Genomic DNA, 13,501 nt, shown 5'->3' with positions numbered 1-13,501 from the left:
CCATGTGTCCATGTGTTCTCATTATTCAGCTCCCACTGATAAGTGAGAACATACGGTGTTTGGTTTTCTGTTCCTGTGTTAGTTTGCTGAGGATAATGGCTTCTGACTCCATCCATGTCCCTGCAAAGGACATGATCCCATTCTTTTTATAGCTGCATAGTATTCTGTGATATATATGTGTCACATTTTCTTTATTCAGTCTATCATTGATGGGCATTTAGGTTGATTCCATGTCTTTGCTATCATGAATAGTGCTGCAACGAACATACTCATGCATGTATCTTTATAATATAATGATTTATATTCCTTTGGGTGTATACCCAGTAATGGGATTGCTGTACTAAATGTTATTTCTGCGCCTAGGTCTTTGAGGAATTGCCACACTGTCTTCCACAATGGTTGAACTAATTTACACTTCCACCTGCAATGTAAAAGCATTCCTTTTTCTCCACAACCTCTCCAGCATCTGTCGTTTTTTGACTTTCTAATCATAGCTATTCTGACTAGTGTGAGATGGTATCTCATTGTAGTTTTGATTTGCATTTCTTAATGTTCAGTAATGTTGAGCTATTTTTCATGTTTGTTGGCTGTATAAGAAGTGTCTGTTCATGTCCTTTGCCCACTTTTTAATGTTTTTTTCTTAAAAATTTGCTTAAGTTCCTTGTTGTTCCCATTCTGCTGGCTGCCTGTACACTGTGATGTTAGATTCTTTTTCTGTGCAGAAGCTCTTCAGTTTAATTAGATCCCATTTGTCAATTTTTGCTTTTGTTGCAGTTACTTTTGATGTTTTAGTCATGAAATCTTGTGCCGGTGCCTGTGTCCTAAATGGTATTGCCTAGATTTTCTTCTAGGGTTTTTATAGTTTTGCATTTCACATTTAAGTCTTTAATCCATGTCAAGTTAATTTTTGCGTGTAGTATAAGGAAGGGGTCCAGTTTCAGTTTTCTGCATATGGCAAGCCAGCTCTCCTAGCACCATTTATTAAATAGGGAATCTTTTCTCACTGTTTGTGTTTGTCAGGTTTGTCAAAGATCAGATGGTTAGATGTGCATATGTTATTTTAAAAATCCCAGTTCATTGACTGGTGATAATGATAGTAGCTGTAGTGATAATAATATTATTAATTAACGTTTATTGAACACTGAACTGTGTTCTGGTAATGGCTAGAGTGCTTTTATGTGAATTAACTCAAGTAATTCTTATCTCCTAGTTGGGGGTCACAAGGAGACAAAGGTGTGCATTGCCCATAGTCATAACACTACTTGTAGAAGAGCAAGGATTTGCACCCTGACAGTGCATCTCCTGGACTTAGAGGCTATGCTGCCTCCAGAACCCTCTGGCTCCATGACTGCTGGGACTGTGTCTTGCCTTTGTAAGCTTGATGCCAGGCCTGGTTCTTGGACCATATCCTATGATTAGTGTTTGTTGAACAATAGCATACTCCCTTGGGAAGCCCTGATATCAATGAATAAGTGAGTTAGTGTAGTGGTGAGAGGCAGGGTCTTTAAAGTTGGAAACAAAGAGGCTGAAATTTCATCTCTGCCAGTTATTGTTGCTACAGCCTTGGCCAGCACATGTAACCTCTCTCAGTTCAGGTAATGCCTATGTTAGAGTTGCTTTGAAGATTAGATAAGTCATGTATTTAAATCCCCAGCACAGTGCCTTGGATGTAATAACTATTCAGTAAATGTAATCAATCATAATAGCAAAATTCTAGTACTGTATCATAAATTTTGATGGTTACTTGGACTTTTTTTGTAAACAGGATTTGACCTTTGAGAAGTATAGGTGTTAGATTGAGTATTACTTACACAGGTTCACTTAATTGAACCATGGCAGGAGTCCTAAAACATTCTGTAAACACCATTTCTTGAAGCCCTCGGATCATTGTCAGTATATCAGTTTAAAGTGTGTAAATAATGAAGTACAGGAGGATAGCAAGAGTTATTTAGAGTTCCTGAATCCTTGGGTATACACAGTTTTCACAAAAATATGATAATGGTATTCTTATACCTTCTGGTGGGAATCTTTGCAGTTCTCAGAAAAGGGGAACGTCTGTAATACCTGTTATGGAGAGCTGTCAGCCAACACCTGGGTATCTAAGACTATGTGCTGATCTGTTTTGTTGCCCCCTTGTTTGCATAGTGTGGAGCAAAATCTTTGTTGACCTCATCTATAAAAGCACTGATAATGAGGTATGGACTATGTTTAGAGCATGTGAAAAAACATGAAAATATTTGGATTGAAACATGTAAAAACAGGTTATGTGTATTTTTCTGTCCAATCAAGATTATATTTGTTCATTCATTCAAGAGATGTTTATTGGGTACTTCCATGTCAACCGCTGAACTGGGCATATTGGTTCTAAAAATAAACCTGATAGTTTCTATTTTTAAGGAGTTGGTAGTCTGGTGGGAATGCAGAAATGTGAAAAGTTGCAATATCTAGAGGCAAGTGGTGAAGTGAATACATATGAAAGGTGTTACGGAAGATTCACAGAGGAGCTGCTGCTTGAAATGAGTCATGAAGGATGAATCAGAGTATACTAGTTAGACCAGAGGGAGAAAGCTGTTTCAGACAGAGGAGACAGTACTGTATTCTCAATGGAATGTGACACAGTTTGGTTTTTTGGAGAACTGTAGGTAGGTGGGTGTGACTGCTATGAAGGATGATTCTGAGGGGACATGTAGTTGGATCAATTTGCAGAGGTTAGGTGGTGACTTCTTGACTGCTTAGAAAGGATTTTGTCCCAAAAGGAGTTAACAATTTGAGATTATAACAGAGAATGATGTCACTGGGTTTGCATTTGATTCAATTACTTGAGTTAATTCGCATAAAAGCACTCTAGGGCTCAGCGCCAAGATGGCCAAGAGAAGGCAACATCAGAACGCAGCTCCCAGTGAATGAGACGCAGAGGGCTAGAGGACCTCACAGTTCCACGTGAGGTGCCAGGTTCATTTTGGGGGAACTGGAAGAACTCTGAATTTAGCCCAGGGAGGGAGCCAAAGCAGGGCAAGAGCCACCCAGGGAGAACGAACCAAGACAGGGCAGGGCATGTCCCCACCTGGAACATGCAGCCAGCTCAGAGGGTCAGGGGACTTCACCCCCTCAGTGCTCCGATTTGGATCCTGTGCTTACCTCATCCCTCCTACAACCCACGGTCCACGAGAGCCCTGCCAGACTGAGGGGCGCCATGGGTTGTTGATGCAAATCTGAGTGATGGCTCCTGCCTGGTGCTGGACCTGGGTGGAAGTTTGGACCAGCGCCAGTGGGATGGAACAACTCGTCCCACAGAAAGGGGCAGAGTTGAAAACAGGGAAACAGGCCATAAGGCCTGGCAGGCCCCACCTCCCACAAAACTCAAACTGAAGCCTGTGTGCTAGAGAACTTGGCAGCACATACACACCAGTTTGACCCCAACCAGGAAGATGGAGCTCAGGGAAGGAGAGATGCCATTGGGAGGACAGGGCTAATTTCACCTGCAAACAAACCACAGAGGAAGACCACCCACCGAGCAACCTGAGTGAGTCTGAGGCTGCCCAGCAGTGCCTCTGCAGGCCAAAAAACATATAGCTCCAACTGCAACAGAAAGGACATCCACTCAGAGATTTCTCCCTAAATCACCAACTTCAAAGATCAAAGGATGATAAATCCACGAAGATGGGGAAAAAAAGCAGCGCAAAAAGGATGAAACCTTCAGAGACCAGAACACCTCTTTCCCTCCCAGGGGTCACAGCTCCTCACCATCAAGGGAACAAAACAAGACAAAAATGAGTGTGATAAATTGACAGAAGCAGGCAGAAGGTGGATAATAAACTTCTCTGAGTTAAAAGACCATGTTCTAACCCAATGCAAAGAAACTAAGAACCTTGAAAAAAGGTTATACGAAATGCTAACTAGAATAACCATCTTAGAGAAGAACATAAATGACTTGATGGAGCTGAAAAACACAGCATGAGAACTTTGTGAGGCATGCACAAGTTTCAGCAGAAGAAAGGATATCAGAGATAGAAGATAAAATCAATGAAATAAAATGAGAAGGAAAGATTAGAGAAAAAAAATCACGAAAAGAAATGAACAAAGCTTCCAAGAACTATGGGATTATGTGAAAAGACCTAATCTAGGCTTGATTGATGTACCTGAATGTGATGGGGAGAATGAATCCAAGTTGGAAAACACTCTTCAGGATATTATCCAGGAGAACTTTCTGAACCTAACAAGGCAGGCCAACATTCAAATCTAGGAAATGTGGAGAAAACCATAAAGATACTCCTCAAGAAGAGCAACCCCAAGGCACATAATCATCAGATTCACCAGGGTTGAAATGAAGGAAAAAAATCCTAAGGGCAGCCAGAGAGAAAGGTCGAGTCACCCGCAAAGGAAAGACTGTCAGACTTACAGTGGATCTCTCGACAGAAACTCTATAAGCTAGAAGGGAGTGGGGGCCAATATTCAACATCCTTAAAGAAAAGAACTTTCAACCCAGAATGTCATATCCAGCCAAACTAAGCTTCATAAGTGAAGGATAAATAAAATCCTTTACAGACAAGCAATTGCTGAGAGATTTCGTTGCTACAAGACCTACCTTGTAAGAACTCCTGAAGGAAGTACTAAACATGGAAAGGAACAACCAGTACCAGCCACTCCAAAAATATACCAAATGGTAAAGAACATTGAAACAATGAAGAAACTGCATCAACTAACGGGGAAAACAACCAGCTAGCATCAAGATGGCAGGATCAAATTCACACGTAACAATATTAACCCTAAATGTAAATGGACTAAATGCCCCAATCAAAAGACATGGACTGGCAAGTTGGATAAAAAGTTAAAACCCATTGGTGTGCTGTATCCGGGAAATTCATCTCACATGCAAGGACACACATGGGCTCAAAATAAAGGGATGGAGGAAGATTTACCAAACAAATGGAGATTAAAAAAAAAAAGCAGGAGTTACAATCCTAGTCTCTGATAAAATAGACTGTAAACCAACAAAGATCAGAAGAGATGAAGAAGGGCATTACATAATGGTAAAAGGATCAATACAAAAAGAAGAGCTAATGATCCTAAATATATACACACCCAATACAGGAGCACCCAGATACATAAAGGAAGTTCTTAGTGACCTACGAAAAGACTTAGACTCCCACGCAATAATAGTGGGAGACTTTAACACTCCACTGTCCATATTAGATCAATGAGACAGAAAATTAACAAGGATATTCAGGACTTGAACTCATATCTGGACCAAGTAGACGTAATAGACATCTACAGAACTCTCCACCCCAAATCAACAGAATATACATTCTTCTCAGCACCACATTACACCTACTCTAAAATTGACCACATAATTGGAAGTAAATCACTCCTCAGCAAATGCAAAAGAATGGAAATCATAACAGTCTCTCAGACCACAGTGCAATCAAATTAGAACTCAGGATTAAGAAACTCACTCAGAACCGCACAGCTTCATGGAAACCGAACAACTGGCTCTTGAATGTTGACTGGATAAACAGTGAAATGAAGGCAGAAATAAAGATGTTCTTAGAAACCAACCAGAATGAAGACAGAATTTACCAGAATCTCTGGGACACATTTAAAGCAGTGTTGAGAGGGAAATTTACAGCAATAAATGCCCACATGAGAAGCAAAGAAAGATCTAAAATTGACACCGTATCATCAAAATTGAAAGAGCTAGAGGAGCAAGATCAAAAAAACTCAAAAGCTAGCAGAAGACAAGAAACAACTAAGATCAGAGCAGAACTGAAGGAGAGAGAGAGACAAAAAACCCTTCAAAAAATCAGTAAATCCAGGAGCTGGTTTTTTGAAAAGATCAACAAAATAGACCACTAGCCAGATAAATAAGAAAAAAGAGAAGAATCAAATAGATGCAGTAAAAAATGATAAAAGGGAATATCACCAATTCCACAGAAATACAAACTACCATCAGAGATTACTACAAACAATTTTATGCACATAAACCAGTAAACCTGGAAGAAATGGATAAATTCCTGGACACTTGCACCCTCTCAAGCCAAAACCAGGAAGAAGTTGAAACCTTGACCAATAACAAGGGCTGAAATTAAGGCAGCAATTAATAGCCCACCAATGAAAAAAAGTGCAGGTCCAGATGGGTTCACAGCTGAATTCTACCACATGTACAAAGAGGAGTTGGTACCATTTCTTCTGAAACTATTCCAAACAATACAAAAAGAGGGAATCCTTCCCAAATCATTTTATGAGACCAACATCATCTTGATGCCAAAACCCGGCAGAGAATCAACAAAAAAAGAAAACTTCTGGCCAATATCCATGATGAGCATAGATGCAGAAATCTTCAATAAAATACTGGCAAGCCGATTGCAACAGCTCATCAAAAAGCTTATCCATCATGATCAAGTAGGCTTCATCCCGGGGATGCAAGGCTTGTTCAACATGTGCAAGTCTAAATACATAATCCACCACATAAACAGAACCAAAGACAAAAACACATGATTATCTCAATAGATGCAGAGAAGGCCTTTGACAAAATTCAACAGCCCTTTATGCTAAAAACACTCAATAAGCTAGGTATTGATGGAACGTATCTCAAAATAATAAAGCTATTTATGACAAACCAACAGCCAATATCATACTGAATGAGCAAAAACTGGAAGCATTCCCCTTGAAATGTGGCACCAGACAAGGATGCCCTCTCTCACCACTCCTATTCAATATAGTATTAGAAGTTCTAGCCAGAGCAATCAGTCAAGAAAAAGAAATAAAGGGCATTCAAATAGGAAAGGAGGAAGTCAAATTGTCTCTATTTGCAGATGACATGATTGTATATCTAGAAGACCCCATCGTCTCAGCCCCAAACCTCCTGAAACTGATAAAGCCAGCAAAGTCTCAGGATACAAAATCAGTGTGCAGAAATCACAAGCATTCCTATACACCAGTAACAGACTTAAAGAGAGCCAAATGAAGAAGGAACTGCCATTCACAATTGCCACAAAGAGAATAAAATACCTGGGAATACAACTAACAAAGGATGTAAAGGACCTCCTCAAGGAGAACTACAAACCACTACAAAAGGAAATAAGAGAGGACACAAACAGATGGAAAAGCGTTCTATGCTCATGGTTAGGAAGAATCAGTATCGTGAAAATGGCTATATTGCCCAAAGTAATTTATAGATTCAACACTATCCCCATCAAACTACCTGTGACCCTCTTCACAGAACTGGAAATAACCACCTTAAACTTCATATGGAACCAAAAGAGAGTCCACATAGCCAAGACAATCCTAAGCAAAAAGACAAAGCTAGAGGCATTACGCTACCTGATGTCAAACTATACCATAAGCCTACAGTAATCAAAGCAGCATTGTACTGATACCAAAACAGAGATATGGACCAGTGGAACAGAACAGAGGCCTCAGAGGCAACACCACACATCTACAACCATCTGATCTTTGACAGATTGGACAAAAACAAGCAATAGGGAAAGGATTCCCTGTTTAATAAATGGTATTGGGAAAACTGGCTAGCCATGTGCAGAAAGCAGAAACTGGACCCCTCCTGACACGTTACACTAAAGTTAACTGCAGATGGATTAAAGACTTAAACATAAAACCTAACACCATAAAAATCCGAGAAGAAAACCTAGGACAAACCATTCAGGACATAGGCATAGGCAAGGACTTCATGACCAAAATACCAAAAGCATTGGCAACAAAACTCAAAATAGACAAATGAGATCTAATTAAACTCCAGAGCTTCTGTACAGCAAAAGAAACAATCATTAGAGTGAACTGGCAACCAACAGAATGGGCAAAAGTTTTTGCAATCTACCTATCAGACAAAGTGCTAATATCCAGAATCTACAAAGAACTAAAAGATATTTACAAGAAAATAACAAACAAACCTCTTCAAAAGTGGGCGAAGGACATGAACCGTCACTTTTCAAAAGAAGACATATATGAGGCCAACAAACATATGAACAAATCCTCATCACTGGTCGTTAGAGAAATGCAAATCAAAAGCACATTGAGATAGTATCTCACGTCAGTTAGAATGGGAATCATTAAAAAATCTGGAGACAACACATGCTGGAAAGGATGTGGAGAAATAGAAACGCTTTTACACTGTTGGTGGGAGTGTAAATTAGCTCAATCATTGTGGAAGACAGTGTGGTGATTCCTCAAGGGCTTAGAAATAGGAATTCCATTTGTCCCAGCAATACCATGACTGGGTATATATCCAAAGGATTATAAATCATTCTATTATAAAGACACATGCACATATGTTCATTGTGGCACTGTTTACAACAGCAAGACCTGGAACCATCCCAAATGCCCATTGATGATAGACTGGACAAGGATAATGTGGCACATATGCACCATGGAGTACTGCACAACCATAAAAAACTACAGAACCATTAAAAAAAAAAGTCGTTTTTTTATAGGACACGGATGTCCCTACAAAGGACAGAAACTCATTCTCAGTAAACTGACACAAGAACAGAAAATCCATCATTCTCAACAAACTGACACAAGAACAGAAAATCAAACACTGCATGTTCTCACTTATAGGCGGGTGATGAACAATGAGAACACAGGGACACAGGGAGGGGGAGGGGAGCATCACACACTGGGATCTGTTGGGGGGGACTAGGGGAGGGACAGTTGGGGGGTAGGGAGGTTGGGGAGGAATAACATGGGGAGAAATGCCAGATATAGGTGATGGGGATGGAGGCAGCAAACCACATTGCCATGTATGTGCCTGTGCAACGGTCCTGCATGTTCTGCACATGTGCCCCAGAACCTAAAGTGCAATTTAAAAAAAAAAAATATATATATATATATATAAGCACTCTAACAGTTACCAGAACACAGTTCAGAGTTCAATAAATGTTAATTTTTAATATTATTATTATTACAGCTACTATCAGTATCACCAGTCAGTGAACTGGGTTTTTTAAAATAACATATGCACATCTAACCACCTGATCTTTGACAAACCTGACACAAACAAGCAGTGGGAAAGGATTCCCTGTTTAATAAGCCAGTTGTCCTAGCACCATTTATTAAATAGGTGCTAGGGAGCACCAGCTCCTTCATGGAAGAAAGTGTGAATTCAAGCAGCAGCAATGGGACTAGAAAATATGGGGCATATCTGAGGGCTCTTGAGGCTTGAGTATGATCAGTAGGATCTGGTGCCTGCTTGATTGCTGATTTTGCAGGGGAGTAGAATAAAGCATGGTGCTTTCTGAATAAAGGTGACAGGATAGGAGGGGAGGACATGAATATTTCATTTTTGGTGGGTTATATTTAAAGTGCTAGTGAAGTGTCTAAGTGAAGATTACCACTGGATCATCTAGGAAATTGGTTCTAGAGTTTAGGAAAGTTGTGTAGGATTCAGATCTAGATTTAGGAATCATTAGCTTTATTAGTTGAAACCTAGATGATTATGTACTCTTTGATTATGTACCGAAGAGTATATAGCAAGATGAGAGCTATGGATGGAAACTCAAGGACACTTTCCTTTAAAAGGATAGTTAGAATAGTAAGATCACAGCTTAATTGCTATTCCAGATGCTAAAGTTGTAAAGCTAATGAGGTGATTTTAATATACTGGTATAAGATCTATGACGGTATATAGTGAGTATTCTGAGAACTCTGAGGAAGCAAGGGCCTTTACCAGCCTGACATGCAGAGAAGGCTTCCTGGAGGAGGTTACCATGGAGATGTGTTGTGAGGGGGCACATTGGTTTATCCAGAAGAGAGGGGTGGAGTGTTTCTGGTAGGGGTTGGGTTGTGGCTTGGGGAGGCCTAAGGTGGAAACAGCCTAACCAGGCAGGTATTACCAATACAGCAACAAGTGCAAGACTGAGAATGGTGGGGCCAGGTATAGGGCTGATGCCTCACATTAAGAAACTTGGATTTTACCCCAGTGGTGGCAGGGAGTCTCTGAAGAGTTTAGTAATATGGTGAGATTTGCATCCTTTGCCACCCCGGGACAGTGTAGACTATGGCTTTGAGCAGATTCAAGTTAGAAGCCAGAAGACCTGTTAATATGTTGAGGTTGTTCAGATGAGAGATGTGAGGTTGAACTAGGGAATAAGGAAAGATTGCAAACTGGGTTGCCGTGATATTTACAAGTAACATCTGAAGGACTTAGTGACTCAATGTATGGGAAAGAGAAGGAACCACTCTTAGGATTGTCGGTGTGTAGTATGGTCTTCCTTGCTTCGGGAAGTATACGACAGAATGCAAACTTGAGAGAAAAGGGACTAGATTCAGTGCTGGACATGTTTAGTTTTTGGCGACTGTGGTGTTTCCAGGTGGACATGGGAAGAATTTGGACATGTGTATTCAATTCCAGGACAGAGGTCAGAGATTCAAGCTGAAGTGTTGATGTATGTGTTGTAGTTTATACTGTGAATGCACTTGAGAGAAATGCTTAAGAACTATGTAAGGTGAGCAGTGGGCTAGATGGGAGTGTGGACAGCTCCGTTGTTAAGGGATGGATGAAGTAGGAGGAGCCCAGGTGGAGTCTGCCTTGGAAAGATCAGGGAATAACATTATAGGCATCCATAGGTGTAGCAGTGGGAAATGCAGCAAAGAGGCCTGGTATTTTAAATATGGAAAAGTACCTATGGTTAAGGGCAAGTTTTTATATGATTTGTTAGTTCATTATGCTAAAAAAAGTTTTTTTGGAGACGAGATCTCATTCTGTCACTCAGACTGGAGTGTAGTGACTATTCACAGGCACAGTCGTAGTGTTACAGCTTGGAACCCCTGGGCTCAAGTGATCTTCCCGCCTCAGCCTTCCCAAGTAGCTGGGACAGTAAGTGTATACTACTGCCCTTAGCAGTTCATTTGTTTTAAATGGATGGAGGGACTCGTACTTGTTTGTTGCTGGGGAACAGGGAAACCAGCAAAGGGAAAATACTGAAGATTTCAGGTGGAGTAGAGAGAATGGGTTGAACAAGGTCCCATAGGAGGCCATGAAAGGGGAGGGGATTCTTAATACGTGAAGGTAGGAGTGGCAGGGAGAAAAGGATCATTAATATGTAGATAAATTTGTGTGACAGAAAAGAGATTTTATATGACAGAGAAGAGATTGAAAGCTTATGCTTGGGGATTTGTTTTCTTTTTGAAACATGAAGTGTGGTCATCTGGTCAGAGTGGAAGTAGGTGAGGTTTGTCAGAGGGACCATAAGGAAGGTGGCAAATGCTAAAATGAGCTGTCTGAGAAAAGGATGGTAGAAATTGTAGGGACCACCTTTGAAAATGTTGGCACTTCGGTTAATGGAGTAGAAATGTGGAGCAAAGGGAGAATCAGGTTTTGAAGACCAGAAAGAAGCAAAGATTGATTTACAAAAGAAATAGTGTTTCAAAGAACAGAGTGGAGAGGATTTAGAGGGAGCTACGAGGGTAGTTACTAGAGAGTTGGGAGTTAGGAGCAGAGAAGTTAAGTTTTGGGAGTGCTCGAGAGGAAAAGTGACGGCAGGGGGCTTGGATTTGGCGAAGAAATAAATTAGCCTCAAGATTCTGAATGGATCTTTTTTGTGAAATTGCTTTCATGCTAGCTCAGGCTGGGTTTGAATGTGATATTAGAGAGAAGCCTGATGACACCTGGTGTTCAAGCTGCGCTTTGGCTCAGGATCCATGTAGAATTTAGGTGAAAGATTTTGTGGTGCATTCACTGTTTTCCTTTCGTAACTCTCCAATATCCTGGGTTAGTAGAACAGGATGCCTTTTAAAATTGACACGAGTAATAGAGGTTAACCTAATTTCTTGGATTTTTTTTTTTTTTAGTTTATGTTTAAAAACATAAATTTTGTCTGTTTCTCACTAAATTGGGTGAAAACCACTTTTTACTCATCTTTAATATGAATACAATACCTTTGTGAGCTGTGTGATCACTTTTTATTGTTTCTGTGCATATCTTTTAAAGGATCGCAACAATGCAAGGCAAATTCATGAGGGTGCAAGTTTACCGTTTTTTGAAGTATTTGTTGATGCTCCCCTGCATGTTTGTGAACAGAGGGATGTCAAAGGACTGTACAAAAAAGCCCGGGCAGGAGAAATTAAAGGTCAGTAATATTTTCTTCCCAGTTTCACTTTGCTTAGATATTTTATCTTCTCATATCTAGGACTGACATTTTCTAAGAAATTGGAAGTGTTAGAGTGACTTGGAGCACCTTGAGGAGAGAATGTGGGTCTTATTACACTATTCTATCTCTTGGGCATTGCAGCAGTGCCTGGTGCTGGGTCTTGTTGATCTTGTTGGAATCTTGTTCACTAGCCAGGGTTGGGCCTGGGAGTTGGTGAAAACCTACTTGATAAAATTAGGTGCTTAGCATGAAGTTGGATGTCAGTTGCCTGCTGACACCAGTTCTGCTTTCTTTGTTCCAAAGGAAATGGAGGAAATCCCTTAGCTATTGGGAAAAAAAGTCTGAATTATAAGCATTTTGCTCACAAGAATAATACATTGTACTTTATTAAAATCCTTGGAATAGTCCCTTATTCATTTCAGACACTATTGTTGAATTGGATTGAATTAGCATATCACTGATTCTATTAAAATATATACAGCTGACCCTCTAAGTCTGTGGATTCTACATGTGTGGTTTCAACCAACTGTGAATTGCAAATATTCCAGAAGAAACAATATAAAATAATACAATAAATAAATAGTATAAATAACAAATATAACATCTATTTATATAGCATTTATGTTGTATTAGGTATTGTAAGTAATGTAGAGATGATTTAAAGTATATAGGAGAATGAACATAGATTATATGCAAATAGTACATCGTTTTTTGTAAGGGACTTGGGCATCCTCACATTATGGTATTCACCGGGAGTCCTGGAACAAAGCCACATGGTTATCAAGGACAGCTAGACCTTGCTTTTTAGATTTTATGTTTTGCTTCCCAGAGTTTCAACTGCGATGGACATTTAGACATTAAGGGAGAAATTTAGAACCCACCTCTGCTGTAGCCTTTGATGTCAATCATAGTATTTATCTTGTAGATATCCCTTGACTTGTCCTGTTCTATTATTATTAACAAAAACAGAGGACTTAATAGCTTAAAAAAACCAACAACAAAATAAAAACTAAAGATAGCATTGTTTAGGGATCAGTGAGTCATGCAGGTAACTTTTAAGTTTGCCTTCCCAGTGGGGAATGTGATAGCCCGAGACTGTCACCAGAACTCCCAGGAGCTCTCTGAATTATAGATTTTGGCATTCATTTTCTGGCCCTGAAAAGAAAAAGGTAGAGTGGGAAGGGAAATGGTAGGTATTCTGGGCTCTTCTGTATTTGGACCTGGGTATCATTTGGCAGTTGGGTCAAGTTCCATCTGCTGTGGTAACAGTTCCATGGGGAAGGCTGACCTCCAGCAGTGCCACTATGGAGAATCAGCTCCTTAATGGGGACTGCTGCCTGTCATCTCTCTACCCCATTAAGCTGTTACTTTCTTGACTCAGAGCAGGATGCTTGACCAGA

At 40.1% G+C, this 13,501-nt stretch overlaps 1 protein-coding gene across 2 annotated transcripts in view; it reads left to right on the top strand.

Annotated features, from left to right (window-relative positions):
- The window catches only part of PAPSS1 (3'-phosphoadenosine 5'-phosphosulfate synthase 1), a 103,422-nt gene that overhangs the window by 23,192 nt on the left and 66,729 nt on the right, over positions 1–13,501 (top strand). For both annotated transcript variants that reach the window (XM_017508993.1, XM_037731659.1), the window contains exon 4: positions 11,942–12,080. In XM_017508993.1, the coding sequence (XP_017364482.1) occupies positions 11,942–12,080 (139 nt within the window). The remainder of the gene's footprint in view (positions 1–11,941; positions 12,081–13,501) is intronic.

The sequence above is a fragment of the Cebus imitator genome, unplaced genomic scaffold (assembly GCF_001604975.1).
Source record: "Cebus imitator isolate Cc_AM_T3 unplaced genomic scaffold, Cebus_imitator-1.0 Scaffold17, whole genome shotgun sequence".
Lineage (NCBI taxonomy): Eukaryota > Metazoa > Chordata > Mammalia > Primates > Cebidae > Cebus > Cebus imitator.
This window is presented reverse-complemented; position numbering and strand designations above follow the sequence as displayed.